Source organism: Arvicanthis niloticus, chromosome 22, assembly GCF_011762505.2.
Source record: "Arvicanthis niloticus isolate mArvNil1 chromosome 22, mArvNil1.pat.X, whole genome shotgun sequence".
In the NCBI taxonomy this organism is placed as follows: Eukaryota; Metazoa; Chordata; class Mammalia; order Rodentia; family Muridae; genus Arvicanthis; species Arvicanthis niloticus.
This window is the reverse complement of record NC_133429.1, coordinates 44,951,355-44,975,302: the sequence shown is the minus strand read 5'-3', so window position 1 is coordinate 44,975,302 and position 23,948 is coordinate 44,951,355. Positions and strand designations below refer to the sequence as shown.

At 40.9% G+C, this 23,948-nt stretch overlaps 1 protein-coding gene across 3 annotated transcripts in view; it reads right to left on the bottom strand.

The window, feature by feature from the left end:
* Tafa2 (TAFA chemokine like family member 2) overlaps nt 1-23,948 on the bottom strand; it is a 450,421-nt gene that overhangs the window by 347,257 nt on the left and 79,216 nt on the right. Inside the window, exon 1 of one of the 3 annotated variants that reach the window (XR_013106405.1) lies at nt 8,970-9,274. The exons of 1 other annotated variant lie outside the window; for it this stretch is intronic. Coding sequence is in view for 1 of the 2 variants with exons in the window: in XM_076920379.1 (XP_076776494.1) it covers nt 8,970-8,974 (5 nt within the window). In the remaining variant the exon portion in view is untranslated. Of the gene's footprint in view, nt 1-8,969; nt 9,275-23,948 lie in introns of those variants that run through there. One more of the 3 variants, XM_076920379.1, reaches the window with a different exon arrangement.

Sequence of the window (23,948 nt, the reverse complement as noted above, 5' to 3'; positions counted from 1 at the left end):
ATTGTGCATAGGAAGTCATTCTATCCTTATTTGAAACCTTCAAAGATACAATTTTGAGCTTCACTTTACAAATGAAGGAGGCAGAATCAGAGAAACTCAGAGATGGCCAAAATTCACAGAACTTGGTAGATTCAAAGCTATGTGACAAGACCTCGTGGAACTCAGTCCAGAACTGGTTCTGAGCTACCGTGTGGTAATGCTTAGAACACTGGCCAGGTGACCAGACCCGTGAGGGAAATGTCTGCTTTAAAGTTAATATCACATGTAGATACCAGCAGGCTTGAAAGCCCCAAGGACGGGCCCCTTCCTCATGTTCATATTCTGACTTTACTGCATATATCCCTGGTGATACATTGATTTTAGAAAAGGGAAAATATCACAATTCCCCTTCGTTAGGCTTTCTCAGGCAACAGAGATGATGCTCACACTGAAGTGCTCTTTTAAAAGTCATGCATTGATACATCAATGACAATTAAAAGCACCAAAGGTATATGGATGGTATAGAGATAATGAAAAGGTGAAAGATAGACAGTCAAAATACAAAACCATAAAAACCCATTAAGACGGGAAGACATACAGGATGTCACAGAGTGGTTTTGTTTATAAGCAGAGGATTGTCTGAGCTAGAGAGAAAGGTCAGTGGTTAAGAACAATGGCCGCACAAGCCAGAGGACATGACTTCAGGCTTCCAGTGCCCACAGGAAAAGCAAGGTGAACTTTTACATGGCAGGGGACAGAGAGGAAGATCAATGGGTTGTGATGGCCTGGAACCCAACTCCAGAGTTAGTAGGGACACTGTCTCAAGGGAATCAAATGTAAAGTGGTAGAGCAGGACACCAGATGCCTCTCTGGACTCTGCTCGTGTATGCAGACGTATGCACCTCCACACACATACATGTACATGCACTTTGAATGAACAGAGAGAGGAGAGGGGAGGGAGAGAGGGAGGGAGGGAAGGAGGGAAGGAAGGAGGGAAGAAAAGAGAGAAAGAGAACTGCAGACTGAAAAACCAGAGACTTGAAGGATTCAGGTCAATGCAGTGATTTTTTTAAATAAACCTATCTACCTAATCTGGCTTATTTTAATTAAATGCCATTACAATTTAAATCTGAAATACAGTCCTCTGACAGTATCATGTGTTTGACCATGGTCCCCTGTTTTGCTGTTCTAGGAAGTTGTGATGCCTATGGACAATGGTACCTAGATAGCACACGCAGGACCCTGGAGACAGACTTCGAATGTCACACCCAGCTCCAACTCTGGTCTCATTCTCCAACTCCTTGTCTTGCCAACAGGAGCTACTCAGATGCCACATGTCTATCCCCACCCAAAAGGAACTGAAATCCCCTGAAACCATAGGCCACAGTAAATTCTTCCTCTATTAAGTTGTTTCTACAGGGCATTTTGTCACGGTGATAAAAAAAAAATAATAATGCAGGTATCCAGAATCATAAACCCCAATTCTACCATGATCTCTTAATCACTCCCCAAAACATTAAATCACAAGCTTTTGCCTTTAAATTGTTATTCTGAAAAAAAAAAAACCTCTAGCATGTACAGTGTAGCTTCCAATATTTTAATAATGGCAGCTAGAGGTTACAAGTGAAACTAATTCTCCCAGTGTAGTGGGTATCAAAACATAGGCACAAACGGCTTAGCTTGTCACTCAGGTGCAGTATGCAAGCCTGTCTCCAGGCTGCTAAGCTGTATTGATTGCCAGACCTCCTGAATATCACATTGATTCACTCAGGAGCTGTTCAGCAGCAGGCTCGTGTTCCTGTACATGTCCTCATGGGGCACATGGCTGAAATCACACAGCTCCATGCCCCCGGTTGTAATGATGTTCTGTGAGCTGTTTGCACATATATCTGTCGCTGAGTCCCCTGTAAAATATCTCCTGTCTACCACTCCCTTGCTAATTCTAATCTTTATAGTCAGCTGTTCCAGCTGTTTCTGTTCCAACCATTCTCTTTCCATTTCTTCACTGATGATTCAAAATGCAGTTATTGAATAAGAATTACACCCCAAGCACTGTGTTAGGCACCATGATCGCTTTTCACACGGTACTTACAGTGCAAAAAGGAGAGAGCCATTTAACAAACACATCTGTCTTCACCACTTGCAGCAGTGCAATACCGTTACAGTGAAGGATTGAAGGGACTCGTCTGTACTCCGATTTCAGAAGGCTTCCCTGAGGAACATTTAAGCCAAGGTCTAAATGGCAAGGAAAGAAATCAGGAGGAAAAGTACCATGATGGAACTCAAGGCATAAGGTAAAACACAGGCAAAGGCCAGAAGCAAGCTGACCCTGTCACAAAGGGGAAGGGAAAAGAAACCATGGATGTTGATGATGAACCTGGAAGTCATGAGGCGGGAGAGAGGTAGGAACCAGTGAAAGCTTGCAGGTCATCCCGAATATTTTCCCTCAGGGTTGACCAGTGCACATACCACTGTTGGCTTGCTCTGTGAATGCTCAGTCGGCTGTATAGAAATAATTCAAAAACATCAAGGGTTGATTGAATACAGGAGGCCAATTGTAGGCGTGACACATTAGTCTAGACTCTGCTCTATCTTCCATTCATTTACAACCAACTCGTGTGTGTGTGTGTGTGTGTGTGTGTGTGTGTGTGTGTAGAAAAGTTTCACTTAACAGTCTTCTCTTCCAAGAGCTTCCTCTTCTCTGTTTGATGTTAAAAAAAAAAAAAAAATCAAACAGGTGACATGAGAGTTGGCCTGGCTCTTCTCAACTGCACTCGTTCTTAAAACTGTTCTGTTATGAAAGTTTAAACCTGTTGTTTCTGGGGTCTTGGGTGAGGGGTGGTCATCTAGGAGCACCACAAAATTTATTCTGTGGGACAGAAAAAGAACTGTACATCTTGGAAAGAACACCCATACGGACCAAAAAGGGAAGTGACAGTTGGAGGCTGAGGGACACTGACACACTCTGACAGGAGCAGCTGGCAGCTGACAGTCCCTGACAGGACATAACAGTTATAGATCTGAAGTTACCAATACCCAGAGAGTGAAGTAGAGAGGCTAGGGTCCCAGACACGAAACCATAGTTACAGATCTGAGGCAGGGAAGGAAAGCTAGCAACCAGATTGTTATGGATATCCTGCAGGTCCCAGGATACAAAGTTACAGATTTATAGGGAACATAGAAATACCCACCATGGTAAGAGAAAGAATAAAAATGAAGAAGTTTATTAAATAGACAAACTGCTCAAGTCAAGAGGACAGACCCTGAAAGAATATGCAAACACTGATATGTCTTTGTGCTTGGACACTTGTTGCTGAAAACTGAAACGTTCCCCAGATGTTCGGCAGGATTTTCAGAGTAAGTGACCAAGATCAACCTACCAATGGTCTATAAGCTTCTTCAGACACCTATGAACATGTAAGCAAGGCTGAGTAGAGTCTTCTCAGACAAATAACTGAGAAGAGAGAAAACAGATGTTTTGCCTCTGGAGTTGCTAAGCTTGGGTGCCCTGGCTGTGTTCCCTGGAATACTACAAAGTGCTCCCAAAATAAACCAGGAGAAAAAGACCCGCAATGTGGGTAAACGGAAAAGGATGGAGAGACCGGGCCATCACTCATCTATGCAATGGTCCTGCATAGTTCGATAGTAGAATCTATGCAGTAGTCTTCTAACTACTTTAGCCAATTACTGTCAGGCATTTACATTGGAGTTCTGTACATGGGTTAGAGTTTCGAAAGGAAGTGTTTCCATCTTTATAGAAAAGTCCCCCACAGGTTTCAGAATCACGGTTTCCTTAATGGAGTGGCCCCATATCAGAATCATCAGACACTCAGAGATAGCAAAATTAAAATTGAACTAAACCATGAATCCTCACTTTGACTAGCTAGCATTCACACATATGGCTAAGACTCAGAGCCTATGTATATTTCACTCCATTTAGTCCTCGTGGCAGAAATTGATGCCTAATTAGACACCTGTGGGAAGCTTATTAAATTATATTTACACATTAAATGTTTGCTTAGTAAATCTAATAAATCAGAAATCACTTGAGGTTCCAAAGCAGATGGCATATTTTACATAAATTTAAGGGGAATCAGAGAGTACACGCCCAAAATTTTGTTATCTGGTATGTGTCATGAAGACTGGAAAGATTCCATGAAAGGAGGAAGCTTTCGACCATGGTAATGATGATATGAGAAGAACACCCTGGCAAATCACAAAATATAGAAACACTCTACCTAATCAATAGTGTAGGTTTCTAGAACATCCTCCAAATCAATACGATACACAGCAATGACAAGATGCACCTAAGAGTAAATTTAAAAAAAAAAAAAAGAGGATTGTAACACATCCCAGAACCATTATCTGAAGTGAAGTATATTAAAAGTGCATTTAACACAAGAATGTGATCGGTGTTCTTAACTCGGACAGCAGTGGCAATAAATATGTCTACAAAGTCATGACATCCCAGAAATCCTACAAAACTAGGGAACAAACACCTTCGAGGCCGGGTGGTGGTGGCGCACGCCTTTAATCCCAGCACTTGGGAGGCAGAGGCAGGCGGATTTCTGAGTTCGAGCCAGCCTGGTCTACAGAGTGAGTTCCAGGACAGCCAGGACTACACAGAGAAACCCTGTCTCAAAAAAAAAAAAAAAACAAAAACAAACACCTTCGAGATCTCTGCACACTCTCGGACTTTATGACACACACATGCCTGTGCCTGTGAATGTTTAGATTATTCAAATTTTAAAACTATGTTTTAATTGTGGAGTTCGATGATAACCAGCCAGTGTCGAAACAGACATTATATGTCCATTTTTTTAGCCAACGAAATAAGCACGCTATGGTGTGTTATTGAGAACGGCGTGTTTCCGATAAATAAAACCATCAAGTGGCTTTTGGATCTTTTGTATAAGGTGTTCAATAAACCTGGTGACAACTTTTAAAAATGAGAGAAATACAAATAGTACACTGAGAATTTGCAATAAACCAGGCTCTGGCTAACTATCCTCAGAGCGTATGGATCCATCCCAGCCCCACAGCAACCCTGCAAGCTGAGAAATATGACCTCCCCCTCACAGACCACCAAACAGAGTCAACACTGAGCCTGCTTGAATGACGTCCATGTGAGAGATGAATGTGTACAGCAAACAGTCTGACTAAAGGCTTACATCTTTACCATACCATGCTGCCTCCCCTTGCTACTGAATGTTTACAGTTAGACTGTGTTTTGGTCAATAAATGCCTTAAAACTGGAATATACTTAAGATGTAGGTACCCTTCTAAAATAGAAAATATTGAACATTTTTCTTTACAGTGCATACTTTCTTTGTTTTGCCCCCAGGTCGGGCTTATTATAATTTCACTCACTGGGCTTCTGCATTGTGTCTGACACAAACTCCACCTCGACATAGCTTCACATACATACACATACATTTACTCACACAAAGGAAGACCTACAACCTTGTCCTTACCCTGGACAATCTATTTTTAAAATGACATTTAATTGCTATACATATATTGAGAAGCATTAAAATTCTAAAACAACCCTCAAATTCACTTCTGTGTCTTACTGGCTAGGACTTTAAAACTACTCTTGCAGAAACCCCTCAGCCTGTTTCCTCATTTTCAGCATTATATGGTATTGAAGTTTCAAAAAGAAGGACAAAGAAAAAAACAACAAAACAAACAAAACAAAATCACTTCTACCAATGTGAAAGGTGGCTTCTAATAAATTAACTTCCAAATATAGCCTGTAGCTTTGATCTGTGGAGGACGTTGTATTTTCTATCTCTTACCCACCTGTAAGCATAATTTGAAAATACTATTTATTTGAGGCCTTTCTACAACTTCTTAGCTCACCCAGTAACCTAAAATCAACAGCCTCTGCCTTATCATAACTATAAAGGTTGTCATCCCTACATTTCCTGAACTCACAACACTGCCCAACACTGCACAGCACTGCACGGCACAGCCCTACACGCCACTACATGGCACTGCACAGCACTGCACGACACTGCACGGCACAGCCCTACACAGCACTGCACGGCACTGCACAGCACTCCATGGCACTGCACGACACTGCACGGCACAGCCCTACACAGCACTGCACGGCACTGCACAGCACTCCATGGCACTGCACGGCACTGCACAGCACTCCATGGCACTGCACGACACTGCACAGCACAGCCCTACACAGCACTGCACGGCACTGCACAGCACTCCATGGCACTGCACGACACTGCACGGCACAGCCCTACACAGCACTGCACGGCACTGCACAGCACTCCATGGCACTGCACAGCACTGCACGGCACTGCACAGCACTCCATGGCACTGCACAGCACTGCACGGCACTCCATGGCACTGCACAGCACTGCTGAGAACTCCACAGAATTGCACAGCACTGCCCATCACTGCTGAGAACTCCATGGCATTCCATGGCACTGCACAGCACTGCACAGCACTGCACAGCACTGCAGAGATCTACATGCAGAGAATGACTCAGATCTGAGCCAAGCAACCCTGCCACTGTGGTTATATTTTGTGTTCTTCGTTTCAAAGGTGCTAATCCCATAGACTACAGAGGGAATGGTCCCTTAAATGGGCAGCATCTAACCTACAGACTGGCCCTAATGCAGACACTATTCCATCCCTCTAAGACAGAAACTAAGGCCAACGAGGCTTAGTAGAGTGTTTATATAAGTTGCAGAAACATCAGAAATGTCAACATCTTAGTCATTATGACGAGCTTCATCCTGTTTTCCTATAGAATAGAATTCAAACAGGATACCTTAAGATGTGCCCATACATACAAACAATTCAAGTCAATCAAATGTGCAAGCTCTCTAGATTAGTGGGAAGTTCTCCAAATAACAGCTACAACCAGAGTCTGTTTCTCACGTGTGTTCTGCAATAAGAAAACCCTGAGAGAATTCTAAGGCTCCTAAAAAGATCCCAAGTTCTCAATGATCAGAACCTCCACTCCTCGCCACTGACCCATGCCCGGCTGACTGGAGCCTAACTAATGTGCTTAACACATGCGGTGCTATTGCTATCACCAGATCCTCAGGCTAGCTCATATCCTTCACTCTCATCCATGATCATGGTTACAATGAATCTGAACCTTAGCTGCAAATAACCATTGACGACATTTGAAGTTTGCTTGGTGTGATAATTTTCTGTCACTAAAACAAATAACTTTATGAAGAGAAAAGCTTATTTTGCTTCCTGATTTCAGAGGCCCTAGTCCATGACTGGTGGAGGGGGAACAAGATAAAACATCCCCACTATGGTCACAAAAGGTAAAGAGACGGGAAGAAGACCGTGTTGAGGAACCGCTGTTTCCTCCAGGACCCACAACCAGGGTTTAAGGCTCTCCCATTTGGCCCATCTGTAGAAGGTTCCACTAGCTCCCAATAGCACAAGGCTAGAAATCAATGCTTTATCATACAGACTTCATGACTAATATGGACAAAATGCTGAGAATTCCTTCTATCTGCATATGAGACATAAAATTGAGGGGAGTTTTATGGGGGTGGGGAGAGAGGAGATTTGCAGGGGACAGGAATGAAGCAACAGAAGGAAAGGTTTTGAAGGACCAGTAGGAGTTTGCTTGGCTGAGAAACTGAACAAAGAGCTCTCTGCTGCACAATTTATTAGAAGAGTACATTATAAGTGACAGTGTTTTCAAGCCCTCAGTACTCCACCGCTTTGTCCTCTCTTGATTATATATATATATATATTTAATTTTCAATTAAGTAATCAAAAAATACCCACCAAGCTGTTACTTGGACAGCCACTGAACCTAGGTTCAGACGGATATCACTGCTGGTTTTAAAATATGTTTCTAGGGCCATTGACATAGCAGACACAGTATCCTGGCTTTTCAACAGCTCATGAGAAGAGCTGAGATTCTGTTCTTCACAAAGTGTATCGTAAAGGTCACAATTAAATTAAACATCAACATTTATTAAAATCAAGTAGATACTTCCCGAGAATGTGATTCTTTCCTCCCCCAACCCCATCCTCCCACCCCCGCCAGCTGGTGGCAGCTGGCAAGTGGCTTATCCTGCTCCACATCACCACACCATGGTAACACAGTAGCCATCGTGGAATGCAAACTCACTGCTGAGACTGTAACCTCTGGGATCTCTCCTGGAAACTAAGAGCTGAACTACATTCGACGTTGTGGAACAGCTCGGAATTACCGCGGACACCGTGGAGAGCTGCTCTAGCTGCCCTCAAAAACTAAGCTAGTCCATTACTATAGCACAAGAGTGTGCCCAGGAGCTAATTCCCTCATCAACTTGATGTAGAATGCGTGACAATAAAGTATGTAATGCGTGGGAGCAGGGCTAGCAACTCATGCTACTTAGACCTACAGTGTACAGTGTTTAGTGTTCACAAATTTGACCAAAGATGATTCTGGGGCTCTCCTGAGCGTGGCTGCTCTGTTAACTCCTACTTTGCCTTATCAACTGTCTAGCCAACCAAGTAAGAAATATATGCTACACACACACACACACACACACACACACACACGTAAATATATACAGGTGTAGGGGTGTGTGTGAGTGAGAGAGAGAGAGAGAGAGAGAGAGAGAGAGAGAGAGAGAGAGACTCATTTCCTTGATCGCTCTTCGTACAGATTGCTCTTATGCACATGCGACTTCCTCTGGCCCTTCAACAATAAATACCTGAATTCACTTTTACAAGCTCCATTCCCCGTGATCACAACTCCCACTCAGAAAGGCTGTCAGAAAACATTCTTCCACTCTGCCATCTCACACTCGTGAAAGCTAACACCAGAGGAAATATTGACTAAAGTCTACTTGCCGTTCGTTCAGAAAGGTCGCTTCCCCAAAACTGCTAGCATTCGCCGTTCTAACGGGGACCCTTTTTGTAAAACTGTAATATTTGTTGTATCTCTTAACTGGACACTTTCATTTCTGATCCTCTCCTGAGGCTGAAGTCTCGCACGCACTTACCCCATCCGAACCTAGAAGCATAGATAGGATACGATACGGTCTGTGTATCGTCCGGTTCCAAATCTCCAAGTTAAAGCAGCAACAAGAGTCGAGCGGAATGGCTATTCACAGACTACATGTTTCCTCACCAACACCTCGGAGCCGGCAGGACGGGGTGCTGAGCGGAAATGATACAAGTGACAAATGAGGAACGTCTGTCTAATTACTCAGTCACTTCTCAGATTCGGAGACAAAGGGAAGGAAACGGAGAGTTCAGGATGAAACTCCATCGCCTCTAACCCTATTATGACTGTGTACCGCGGAACGTATTAAAGTACCATCAAGCCCTATTTTTAGCCCTCTGCAACTCCAGAGGCATAAATCATTCCTGTGCCACAGTCACCTCTGCGTTAGCAATGCCACGCTGAGCGTTTGGAAAGATCCTACAACAATATAATGGGACGCAAGTGGAATGGATAGCGATTACTCTCATAGATTAAAATTAGCCTAAAAATAGATTATTGGGGAGGGGGGATATGGAGAAATAATTAAAAGCAAAGGTGATAGAATGCTACCTAATAATCCTGATTTCCCAGTCGCTCTCACAGTTGAAGTTGGAAGACTGATCTTTTACAGAAAAGAGAAAATGCTATTAACAATGTCTTGGTTTGGTTTTTTGTTGGATTCTGTTGTTGTTGTTGTTTTGTTTTGTTTTGTTTTGTTTTGTTGTTGTTTTGTTGTTGTTGTTTTGGGTTTTCCCTCCCCACTTTGGTTGTTTTGTTTTGTGTTGTGTTGTTCTGTTTATTATTTCACAATACATCTAATCCTTTGTGAACTTAACCCATTAAGGACCACTCTGAAGTGCATATCTGATTAAAGAAAAAGAGAGAGAACACAAAGCGAAGACATGCTGGTCAAAGCACTATTTTTATAACAAGCCATATCTGTTATTATGGAAATAGAATCGAAAGGGAAATCTCCCAACCTAGACATCCTCTCTATCGGGGTAGTAAAAGATAAAGATATGGTTTTTTTTATTATCAAATAAGCATGAAACCCTGCCTGTAATACAAATACGTCAAAGTAACCTGTTAGCAGTTACAAAGACTGAATATTATATTACAATTGATATGTCAGGCAAATATTAATAATTTCATACAGCTTCAAGATAAGCAATAATAAGTCCTCAAGTAAGAAAATTTACCGGCGCCATTTCACACATTTCATTCCAAATGTACCTGGAGATTGGAGGTGTCATCTACATTAGCTAGCTAGCTCTGTGGTTCCTAGTGCTATGACTCTGTAATACAGTTTCTCGTGTTATGGTGACACCCCCAAACACAAAATTATTTTTTTGCTACTTCATAACTGTAATTTTTCCACTGTTATGAGTTGTAACATAAATATCTGTGTTTTCTGACAATCCTAGGCAACCCCTGTGAGAGGTTTGTTTGACCCCAAAGGGGTTGTCTTGACATGCAGGTTGAAAACCACTGAGCTAGCTAGTTTTGTTGAGAGCAGAATCAGACTTCTCCTATCTTCGTGACAGTAGGTGTTGGAATCTGAATCAACCTGCCTTTTTGAGCATCCTGGCTCAGTTTAGACTCCTATGATTCCAGAACCACCGAGAGTCCAAGGTGAGCGCTCCCTAGGGGTTTATGTTTCAAAAGTGATGGCTTCCAGATCCTGAAGGAAGATATTCCTAAGTTCTAAAGCTGGAAAAAGGTCTAAAAGGACTAAAAAAAATTTTTTTTCAAAGAAGGGGGAAAATACAATTACAAGTTCTCTGAGCTAAAGACTTTATTAAAAAACAGGAAGGAAGGAAATGTTGCTGTCCTTGTGACAGGAAGGAAGGAAATGTTGCTGTCCTTGTAACAGGAAGGAAGGAAATGTTGCTGTCCTTGTAACAGGAAGAACGCAGCCTCTAATTATTAATTTTTACTGCTTGTACTTCATTCCAGTCACTGTCATTACCATAATGCAAACTTTTTTTTACAGAAGACACATGACTACTGCAAGTCCCTAAGACAGAGGTTTAAAAAAAAAAAAAAAGCAGCAAAAAGGGCTATAAAATGGTAATGGTTTCTCCAGCATTAAATCAAAACAAATTAATATGTCATGCCAAACCACATACATTATGGACTAAGATGATTATTGATAATATAGCCCGCCAGGGGAAAAAGCAAAATTTTAATAAGCCTTTGTTTTCCTGCCCATCTGACGGGGATGATGATTTCATTTTTAATTTGTTCAGAAGTATATTTATAATGATAACAAAAGGGAAACAATTGGCTTCCTTGCATGAGATTATCTATATAATCATTAGCCATTAAAAATGTATTATGTTGAGTACAAGGAGGAGCTCTGCGTTCATCTAAATAATGCATGTCACCCAACAAAATGCATAGCAGAGATAAGTTAAGTGTGGCAACTTACCAAAATCCCAAACAGTCCTATGGTTGGACGTGCAGTTGACTGCCGGTGCATGGCCAACACAGAGCTACTTTTACTGACTTTTCTACCTACATACCGTGATTTCCCCACTAAGTGCTCCGATGAAGCACCATCTCATGTTGGCAATAAAGAAATGTGTAATGTCAATCAATACCCAAATAAAACAAACCCACCAGAAGTCAGAAGGGATGGGTGCTCAGTGAGTAATGCTTTCTGGCGAGCCCTGGAGAGAACACCACCTAAGGCGCCATGCAGAGGATGCGGCCATTAGCAGCTCACACACTGGAGTTAGGACCGGTGTCTGTTCCCATTTGATGACAAGTACGCATAATCCTAGTTCACGCTATACGGTATGATAAATGTAAGGAAAAGCATAATGATTTAATGAAAACACACGAAGCCCCAATTCAGGTATTTTCCCAAAAGTTTTCTGGCTTCTCTCATCCCGGAGGATGGAGGCCGAAGAGAAAATTTCTACGCTGTCAAATCTGATGAGTTTACGCTAAAGATGGTGTCCAAGACAGCTTCCTGAGAAGCTACAGAGCAACAGAAGCCCACCCTTTAGTGTACTCTCCTTTCTACAGGAACGTAGAGGTTTGCTACTTCAGATCTTGTCCCTAGGATCCCACTGTGATGAGCGCTGTCTCCTTTGCCTTTCAGCAAATTAAAAGTGGAAACAGCTCCCTGCCAGGAGACACAACAGCAACTGAGATTTGTGTGTGAGCGCTTCTTCTTCCGGTAGCAGTGTTCTGCTTCTGCGGGATCACCACTTCCCGTTGACTTCAGCAGACTCAAGAAAGCCCTGCCCTTCCTTCACCGACTCTCCCTCCATGAGCCCTTCCACAGGGGCCGAGGCAAAATGCCCACGAGAGAGACCTGCTTCTCGGTGTTCTTCAGACATCGATGTTTGCTCTCATATTCTGATCCTGCTAAAACCCACGCTCGCCCGAGCCTGGAAGTAAAAGTAATAAAGTAAAAACAAACCAGGTTGCTTCTCAACTTTGGAAAGTACACATTTTTTTCTCAAAATGATAAAGAAAGAAGGATCAAGAGGAAGAGTTGATAAAGCTGTGAGAAACGGGAGGACAGAACCCCATGTCGAAATAAAACAAAAGTCGTGACTACTGGAATATTATAAAGTAATGTTTTCTGAATTTTATTTGTTTCCTTTGGTTTAGATTAGATTTTTTTTAAGAATTCTAATAAAATGAGCTAAGATAAATTTCTTTTTTAAATATTTTATTTTATTTTTACAAATATATATGTATGTATGTATGTATGTATGTATGTATGCATGCATGCATGTATTATTTGGGGGCTAAGGACTAGGGGTGTGCACCACAGAAGTGCCTGGTGTTCCCTGCAGGCAGAGATGGGTGTGAGAGTCAATGGATGGGAGTTTATGAGCTGTCACGTGGGTCCTGAGAAAGATCGGTTAGAGGAGCAAGTGCTTTCAACCACTCAGTCATCTCTCCAGCCCCAGCATAGCTTTCTTAAGTGTCTGTATGTGTGTATAAATGTGCATATGTATATGATGTATATGTACACATATGTATATACACTTATGTATATGTATGTATATACATACATATGTGTATAAATATACATTTACATGTGTGTATATACATACATATATGTATACATGCTATACATGTATATGTATGTATATATACTATATATACATGAATTTTATATATATAGTATATTTAAATGTATGTACATATACCATATAGTATTATAGTATGTATATACATAGTATATAATACAGTATATATGCTTATAAATAATATATATAAATGTATGTATGTATATACATATATAACACATATTAGTATATTATATTCCTCCAACTCCTTCCATGGCAGCCCACCAATCTTAAATCAATAACCTCTTTTACTTTATTATTGTTACCAATGAATGAATGGATAAGTGTGCTCACATATAAATAGAACCTAAGTCCACTTTTGTTGTTTGTGTGGGCCTCAGGGATGACCACATTGTCCTAGATAACCAACTAGGGCCTTATCCCTGGGAGAAGCTGGTCTTCCTTTCTTAGTGGTCCTCACTCACCTTGTAGTTCTTCACCTGTGAGATTTTCTCCATCCATGTCAGCATGTCTGTCAATATTGCCATTGTTCCTGTCTTCTTTGTACAGCCATTCCTAGGAGGGACTGTTTCATGGCAAACTTCCCGGTGTTCTGACTCAGAACAATTTTCCTACCCCTGTTCCTCAGTGTTCCCTGAACCATGGATGTAGGAGCTCCTGTATTTACCTGAAACTATACACAATTCATTTAAATGTGTGTGTGTGTGTATGAGAGAGAGAGAGAGAGAGAGAGAGAGAGTTGCACTACTTAGTCTGACAATGCTTTTTATGTAATGTATATGCATATTTGCACATGTGCATGTGTGCACTCGTGTGTGTGTGTGTGTGTGTGTGTGTGTGTGTGTGTGTGTAAGTTATATTAGTTGGTCTCCTCACAACTACCACAGACTAACAAAAAAGCCAGTACCAAGTATCGTGAGAAGCGTCCTTTCAAATGGTTGGTCAGGGTAGTCCATGTAACTCTCAAAGCAACATAAGGTACCATTGTTGCCCTTGGCTGCCTCTCAGAGGTTGAAGATGAGCACCTATTGGTGAAGACACTGAACCCTTGACTTGGTCTTGGTACTATATCTAACCTGAAAGCCTCTTCTCTTCATTCCAACTTTTGAGATACCAGAAAGTGCTATTCAAGCTGCCAATGGAGAAAAGCAATCAGACAAAAACAACCATCTACAGTACCTAAGATCCATGACAATACCAGCATGTTGCAGCAAAGGTGCAATATTGGCATTCACGTGTAGGTGGAAACCAACAGCTGTCTAACCAGATTTAATGTCTACTAAACAGGAGTTAAATCATGCCTGGTGCTGGCCATCTACCCAGCTTCCCAGGGCTATTGGGGACTTCAGAAAGGAGTCTACCACAGCCACTGTGCTAGACCAGCCAATTTCCTTACGACATTCGAAGTCTCATCCTTAAACCCACAAATAAATATAACTTATACCACCCCTCATCAAAGACCCTTTGTTTTATAGCAGATGGAGACCATCACAAAAAGCCAGAACTCGACACAAAGCCTGGATCAGCAGTTCTCAACTTTCCTAGTGCCACAACCCTTCAGTACAGTTCCTCTTACTGTGTGTAAAGCCGTTTTCATTGCTACTTCATAACTGTAATTTTGCTACCGTTATGATCCATAATATAAATATTTGGTATGTGCCCTCTGTAAAAGAGTAGTTGATCCCCAAGGGAGTCCTGACCCACAGGTTGAGAACTACTGACCCAGAGCAATCAATTGTGCAGCCCCCAGACCCAGTAGCTATACCTGAGGTGGCTTTCTTAAAGAAAATTGGCATTAAAGGAAACTGAACTAGGAGATGTGGAACAGAATCTCTTCCTCGGGGTGAGCCCAGACCTCTCAGCCTCCTGCATTGATACTCCCATCCTCCCACCGTGGGCATTCACAGCCACGGCCTCCTCACTCACCAACAGCAGCTTTGTGTTTCATTTTGGTTAAAAAACTTTCTAGATAAATAAAATAACACTAAATGGACACAAATGACTGAATTTTAATGTCATTATCAGCACTTGCTGAAGAGCATTGGAGCTGACTTCTCCTTTTGCTTGCTAGCCTGCTTTGGAAACTGTGAGAGATTATTTTAAAGGCTTTATTCTTAGCCCAAGAAATATTTCGGTAACAATGTTGCTAGATGCATGAGGCCTCGGTTCCCTTCCCAGCCCCAAAAACAAAAATTTAGAGATACTCAGGAGTTAAGAGCACTCGCTGACCTTCTAGACGATCAATTCTGAACACCCACAACCATCTGTAACTTCTCTTCCAGGGATCCCATATATCCTTCTGGCCTCTATCGGCACCAGGCATGTATCTGGTACACAGTCAGACATATGAATGCAAAATATCTATACAGAAACAAGGGGAAAACTCATTCAGGTTCATTGTCTTATTATGTTTGTTTGTTTGTTTGTTTGTTTGTTTGCCAGGCTTTGCAGTTCATTTACACATGAAGGCATTTATCGTGTATACACTATTTCTAATGTGTAAGAGAAAATTAAATTGTTTAGGAATTCAAACATGCATTAATGGCTGGCTCAACAATTGAGGATAATTTGTTAAATCAACCAAGCAAAACATTATAGAACATGGGTCAAGCTATTAAAAACCTCCAATTAGTAAAACTTGCAGCAATAATAAAAATTAGTTCTATTGCTAAACCCAATAACCGTGCGAGTAGATTAAAATCCACAACCAGGCTGTGGAGCTGTATTTTGTGGGGTTTTTATTTTCATTTTAGGTATATTGTGTGTGTGTGTGTGTGTGTGTGTGTGTGTTGCTAACATGTATGTATGTATGTATGTACACCAAGCACATGTCTGATACCTTTGGAGATCAGAAGAGAGCATCAGATCCCCTGAAACTAGAGGAACAGACAGTGTGAGAATCCATGTGGGTCCCGGAACTGAAACCAAGCGCTGTACAAGAGCAATGCTCTTAACCACTGAGCCATCTTTCTAGCCTCTGAAGTTGTGATATTTCTCCTTTTCAGAAAAGTAATATGTAAGCTACAGCTTCAGATAGCTACTAAGAGGGTTTGTTTACTGGATCTACAGTACTGACCATTGCCAATCTCAGACACATGAACATAGAGAAGCTCTGTCAAAATTGCACAGGTTGCTTGTCTTGGTAGAATTCATAACACTACCTTAGTTCTTTTTCTGTGATAAGCCACCATAACCAAAGCAATTTGTAACACAAAGAATTTAATTGGGGAGGGGGTTATAATTTTAGGGGGCCAGAGTCCATGATCACGCTAGCAGAGACCATGGCAGCAGACAGGCTGACATGGTACATGGGCATGTATGAGCTCACATCCCATGACCACAGGCAGAGTGAGACGCTATGAACAATCTAAGTCTTTTGAACCCTCAAAACCCACCCCCAGGGACATGCCGCCTCCAACAAGGCCAAATCGCCTAACCCTTCCCAAATGGTCCCACCAACTGGGGTCCTGGTTTTCAAACATGTGAGCTATTGTCATTCAAACCTCCATATTAAGAACGCCCAGCAATTTGTCCAAAAACATTGTTATTAATTTGTCATATATCCTAACTGGGCAACATATTAACTCATAAGTCTCATGTGATTAAAATTTAATTTAGTTATGAATTAATTAAAACATTATTTTGTCATTTAGGCTGAGGCTAACTTCTAAAAAATTATAGTGGCTGTCTTTTAAAATATTTTCTCAAAACTGACTTCCCTTAAGTAAAGCTTTATCTATAATGTAGATTTTTTTAATCTTAATTCCACATTCACAAGAGAAGCGAGTATGGTCATCTTGGCTATAACATTATCAAACTGAAAGCAACCGGGCATTGCCTTCCGTGTGCACCAGGTGTGAGCCTACACTGGTCCCTAGATCCCACGTTTCTATGCCAGATCACCCTAATGCTTCTGAAGAAAGCCACTGTTTCACACAGTTTTGACATTTTTTTTTCTAATTGTCACAGCATATCACACAAGCTACAGTAAGAAATTTACAGTTCACAAGTCTTTAGCCGTGGGTCAAGCCACCTCACAGCTCCGTCTTTCTCGGTTCTTGTTGGTAGAGGTTATTGTATCTAAACAGACTTGCATGAGTCTACAGTGCCAAGTCCACATCTTTAGACCGTAAATCCAGGTACACAAAATACCACTTTTTATATATTTATGTTTTTTGAACTGGTGTGATGGAAATGATATCTCAATACATTGAAAGAGTCAATGGTAAAAAAATTAATAAATGGTTATAAAATGAGACATGAAGTTGGGAGGCAGACGAGATAGGAAGATCTGAGGAGAGCTGGGGTAGCAAGGGTTTATATGTTTATTTGGTATATGTAAGAAATGCATGTTGGCAGATGGAGGGATGGCTCAGTGGTTAAGACCACTGACTGCTCTTCTAGAGGTCCTGAGTTCAATTCCCAGCACCCACATGGTGGCTCACAACCATCTGTAATGGGATTCTTTGCCCTCTTCTGGTATGTCTGAAGTCAGCTACAATGTGCTCATATTTATATAATAAATAAATAAATAAATAAATAAATAAATATTTTTAAAAAAGAAATACATAGTGTATATATGTGTGTGAAATTCTCAAAACACAACAAAATTTTTAAAAAGTAAAAAAAAAAAACAATCATCCTGCCCCCTCATACCTACCATCTGTCACCTGTCACCTGTTACATTAATCCGGTAACATTAGATTTCAATCAACCATGGGAGAAAGGCTTAATCATACAAAAGCACAGGAGTGTCTACCAAATCTCAGTTACTAACGCTGGTGTCAGTAAAATATCAGACATCAGCTGCCTTTCCTGTCCTGGGTTGCTGGCACAAGAGGCAATAATTTCATAGAATGAATGACAGACAGATTGAAACAACAGAGATCCGGGGATGGTAGCATGATACTATTTTCCTGTGATTTGTGGTCCTTGTCTCATGTACATTTGTGAAGGCACACATTGTAGGCTGCATCTGGAACAGCAGGCAAGACTCCAGCCTAGAACCGGTCACAGGAAAGGATGCTCCGAGGGACTCAGCTGGGCTCCTCTTTGATCCACACATTCCAAGCCCTTTGGAGACAGGGAAGGTGGTGGCACTGAACTGTCAGAAGCTCCAATCCATAAGAGGAAACATAAAGGATGCTCACAGAGAGCGGAAAGCAGCAAGTCAAAGAAGGCACCTTCTCATCCGCTAGAGCCTTCATCTTGGGCTTCTCACCTCCAGAGTTAGGATTTTATCCTGGCAGCCATAGCAAACCAAAACACACATGAGTATCGAGGTCCCATTGCAGACTAGTGTATTCAGATCTTAGAGGCTGTCTATTCATTTCCTAGGCTGACATCAGACCCTTCTCGCTGACTAGCTCCTCGGTTTGCTGGGTTTCGTATCCACTCCCACTATGTTTATATTGTATTTATTCCATTTGCAGTAATCCTGGTAGGTTTACTTTTGCTGTTCTAAAACAGAATGCTTCTAATTTTGTTTCAAAATACCAAACATGGTACATTTTAGGAAGAACATTTTGGACATTCAATACTTATATCTGAAATTCTAGTGCTGATCCAAAGTATTGAGCTCAAGACTCCACAGATTTCTAGGAGTGTCCGTAACCTGAAATTTTTACATGTTCAACACTTCAAATGCCTCAGGTATCTTTATGGGCTTTCAATTTTTTTATATTATAAGCCTTTCCTTCAGAAAATAGTGAAATAGTTTAATACAGTAACAAAATTAATTATTCCTATCCTTCCATTTCATATGATAAAGACATAAAATCTAAGACTGAGTTTTTCTTGATTTTTTTTTAGCATGTGCTATATATGTGTTCACTTACTCATGTCTGTGTGTGCACATGGAGGTTCACTTACTCGTGTCCCTGTGAGCATGTGGAGGTTCACTTACTCGTGTCCCTGTGAGCATGTGGAGGTTCACTTACTCGTGTCCGTGTGAGCATGTGGAGGTGCCGGGAGCAATGTAGACACCTTCCTGGGAACTGAACTCAGGTTGCAGGGTCAGGCAGCAGGCATCTTTACCCATTAAGCCAACTCACTGGCCCTAAAGTGTTTTTCGTGTAGCATAATCTAAAAATGCATCAGTAAATAGCAGAAAGACAAAAACAGAATACATCCTGCCATACCAACTATTAGCATATACTCAAATACTAAATTTCCTTCCCAATTTGGGAGAACATGTTCCCTCTGTGTACCTGAAGTACACAGCATAAGCCTTGTTCATAACGAACTCTCATCGCCGATAAGGTATGATCCATTTTAATGTAGTTATATATCCATCTTCTAAATGGTTTTATATCTTGAAGTTATAATTGCATCGATTTCCCCCTTCCCCTTTCCCTGCCGCACCCCATCCCTTACACACTCCTTGCATGGCTCTTACATGGCTTTCTGTTGCACACATGGCTTTCTGTGAGAATTATTAGTTACCTAGAGGCAGAGATCTATGCTGAGTCATACGATATATGAGCAGCCACTTTTCCCAAAACGTTTAACAGCTTCTAAGTGATCAGACCAATTTGCATTTCAACCAGAAACAAGCATATGGTAGACCTTTATCCTCAACAATACTGAATAACACTGGACGATGATTTTTTTCCAAAATAAGACTATGGTGCGGTATTACCGTCTTTGTCTGTTTTTGTGGTCACGGGTAAACATGGCTCATCACGCTGCGCCTGACTGTTTCCTGACTGACCACATCAGTTTCCTCCTCCGTGAAATGTCTACCAATGAGTGTTTTCATTTTCCAGACTGATCGTATGTGGCTCTTGTGCCGCTGACACCAGCCCTTTGTCAGTTCTGTAGATGTGAAGGAACTCTTCATTTTCATAGAAAGCTTCCTAGATGAACCAGGGTTCTTAACGATAACAGGATGAGATGTACATATTTGATAATCAAGGTGTTCGGTTCCCTAGACAAGAAATATTTTGCTAATTGTATCTCTGTAATACATTTACTAAGTTTTCCATTAAGTGTTTAAATTTTCGCTTTTGACATTTAAATCTTTGATCTGTCTTGAGTTTTTTATTGTACATAGTGAGAGGTGAGGCTTATATTGCATGTGCTCTTAGACAATTAGTAAACCATCTGTTCACTAAGCATTGAGCTTTACTTCAGGGGATGGCTATTGAATGATTCTCATAAAATGACTTCGAATCTTTACAATTTAGGTAAAAATTATAATTATTTATGTATTTTTCTAAATGAAAGCAACTCATGCACAGTAGTAACTGAGGAGGCTCATTTCATACAGTAAGAAGGGGCTCCAGTGATCATTCGAGATGATTTGAGTGACAAGCACGCTCTTGCAACGGACAAGAGTCCAACTCCCAGCACCACCCAAGACTCACATCCCACAGCCACCTGTAACTCCAGGTTCAGGGGATCTAATGCCTTCTGGATGGATTACATTCACACACACACACACACACACACACACACACATACATACATACACAAATAAGTACACACACATAGACATACACAACATATACAAATAAATACACACACAAATAAATATACACACACAGAAATACACACACATACACAAATAAGTACACATGTACACACACTCAAATACACACACAAATATACACACAAACACACACACAAATACACAAATACACATACACACATACACAAATACACACACAAATAAATACATATACAAATACACACACAAATATACATACCATACACAAATAAATACACATATAAACACACAAATACATATATACACATACACAAATAAGTATATACACATAGACATACACACACATATACAAATAAATACACACATACACAAGTAAACACACACATACATACACAAGTAAATACACAGACACTCACACACTTTCTTTCAGAACTAAAAACAGGAGCTGGAGACATAAAGTTATAATCACTTTCTGCCCTTAGGGTTCAGTTCCCAGGAACTACATGATGGCTCTCAACTACATGTAACTGTAGCCCCAAGAGATCTGATGTCCTCTTCTGGCTTCTGCATGAACAAGGTATTCAAGAGGTGTGTTTACATACATGTAGGCACAAACACATAAAATAAAAATAACTTTATAGGCACTTACAGGGCTATATAGAGACTTTGAGTCTGGCTAATTTTGGTGTATTTTTATTTGCAGCTTTTTTTATAATAAAGTTTAAAATAAAAAAAAAATAAATCATACATTTTTTAATTTTTAAAAAAAATACAGTAACGATAATTATTTTAAAAGAGGGAAAGCATCATTTATTGAAGATGGTTTTTTTTCTATTGTATATTTTTGGCTTCTTTGTCAAAGATCAAGTGTCCATAAGTGTGTGGTTTTATTTCTGGATCTTCAATTCTATTCCATTGATCAATATGTCTCTCTGTACCAATACCATGCAGGAGATGGGGTGAGGCTCTAGGATGCACCAGAGACCTGGGAGGCGAGAGACTCTCAGGACTCAAAGGGAGGGAACTTAGATGAAATGCCCTACAGTAGGGAAAGGGAACTTGTAGAGCCCACCTCCAGTAGAAAGACAGGTCATCAAGTGAGGGAGGGGGTGCCATCCTACACTCAAAACTCTGACCCAGAATTGTTCCTATCTGAAAGAACTGCAGGAACAAAAACTGAGAAGAGACTGAGAGAAAGGAGGTCCAGTGACAGGCCCAAAGTGGGATCCAGCTCAAGGGGAGGCTCCAAGGCCTGACACTATTGTTGATGCTGTGATGTGCTTACAGACAAAGCCTAGCATGGCTGCCCTCTGAGAGGCCCAACAAGCAGCCGCCTGAGACAAATGCAGATACTTACACCCAACCAATGGACAGAAGTCAGGGACTCATGAGGTTGAACTAGGGAAAGGCTGGAAGAAGCTGAGGAGGAGAGCGACCCCATAGGAAGACGAAGTTAGTTGAAGTCTCAACTAACCTGGAACCCTGAGATCTCCCAAACAATGGGCCACCAACCAGGCAGCATATATCAGCTGATATGAGGCCCCCAACACATACACAGCAGAGGACTTCCTGGTCTGGCCTCAGTGAAAGAAAATGCACCTAACCCTCAAGACACTTGAGGCCCCAGAGAGTGGGGGTGGGGAGTGGATATGTCCTCTTAGAGACAGGTGGAAGAGGAATAGGATAAGGAACTGTCAGAAAGCAGACCAGGAGGGGGATAATAACTGGACTGTAAGAAAAGATTACAGAATGATGATGATGATATAATAACAATAATAATAATAATAATAATAATAATAATAATAATAATAATAATAATAATAATAATAATGGGAAAGCATGAAAGAGGTTTCCCTAACACTGAATGCTCCCAACTCCTCTGCCAAGTCATATTGAAGAATCTATTTGATTAGCTGTAACAGAGAGAGGAGAAACAGACAATGGCAGACAAATGTAATCATTTCTCCATATTTCTATTTTCTGTTATCCACCAATTTCTATTTTGGAATTTCTACTGTGGTTTGGTTTGTCTCACAATCCTTGTTGTATTGATCATTTTGAATTAATTATTTTGAACACTACTTTAAAATGAAGTGACATTAATCTCTACCTCACAGGTAAGTAAGGAGTGACACGCCCAAAGTGGGCGAATTGTCAAATATCTATTACATCAGAGGAGCCTTTGTTGCTCTGGGATCACGCTGTCATTCAGTGACTTCTCAAGTTAAGAGGTTCAACTTTGAAATCATTTAACAAAAAAAAAAAAAAAAAATCTATTAAACATTGACTTCTATCCAGGCACTGCACTAGATACTATACAGAACAAACTTTGATCTGCTGTATAATCAGTGATTTAAAAACGCAACCAAATACAGCATTACATAACGGAAGTAGCCAAAAATATTGCGGTTCTTTTAGCGATTGCTAAGCACATGCGTTTTAACGGTCTCATTAAACAGGCATTTTGGGGTTCTCTTTTTAAAGCATCCATTTAATAATTTGATGAGGTAGGAAATCTAGATTAGAAATAGTCTATGTCCCTACGAGTCCTGAAGTAAAAACCCATTCCCAAGCATGCACTGAGAGATGGTCAGGAAGATCAAACCCATTCCCAAGCATGCGCTGAGAGATGGTCAGGAAGATCACGAAATGTCTTATACTGTCAGGTGGATAATTTTCTCCCAAACTAATGGATGGGGAGAGAAAATAAAGAACAGTCTTTTCAAACTATCTCTGAGGAATAGTCAGATATTATTCTAGCATAGACGGGCACAGTGAGAAAGCAAATGTAAGTTAGTTTAGTCTTGGGTTTCCAGCTGCCTCAGAAGCATACGTTCACATAAGGTTATTGTATTTGAAATATCCACATAGGCCTTCCACTCTCCAATCTCTCCCAAACGGGAATCTGTTTTCTATACCCTGACGGCCTTTGTTCAGCCCACCCACCACACTGTAACATTCCATCTGGGCTCACGTTATCAATGGGTGCTTGATGAGTTTTATGAACACCCAGTGGAAGTTCCAACTCTCCCTCTCTCCTCTCCACTCAATATCACATCCACTGCGAGCCCTAGATTTTTCTGAAGTAACTTCTACCTTTAATCTCTTAAGACAAAACATATCACTATGAGAAATTTAGAAGGGTTTTATCCTTTACCAGGAACTGAATATAATTAGAACTCTCTCAGGATGGTCATAGAAGAAAATACGGTGCCACAAAAATAAACAGATAGATAGATAGATAGATAGATAGATAGATAGATAGATAGATAGATAGACAGATAGATAGATGAAAGGAAAATTATTCCACTAGCTGTCAAAGGAACTGATCTAGGCTGCCTTATACATGGGATTGGCACTGCCTCAGTGTGCTGCACATAATCTCATGTGGCAACACACCAAACATCAAAGCAGTCTACTGCACATCTCTCTTGGGCTGCCTCTCCAATCAGAAAAACTCACCTTTTTCCACTTCTCTCTCCTCCCCTCC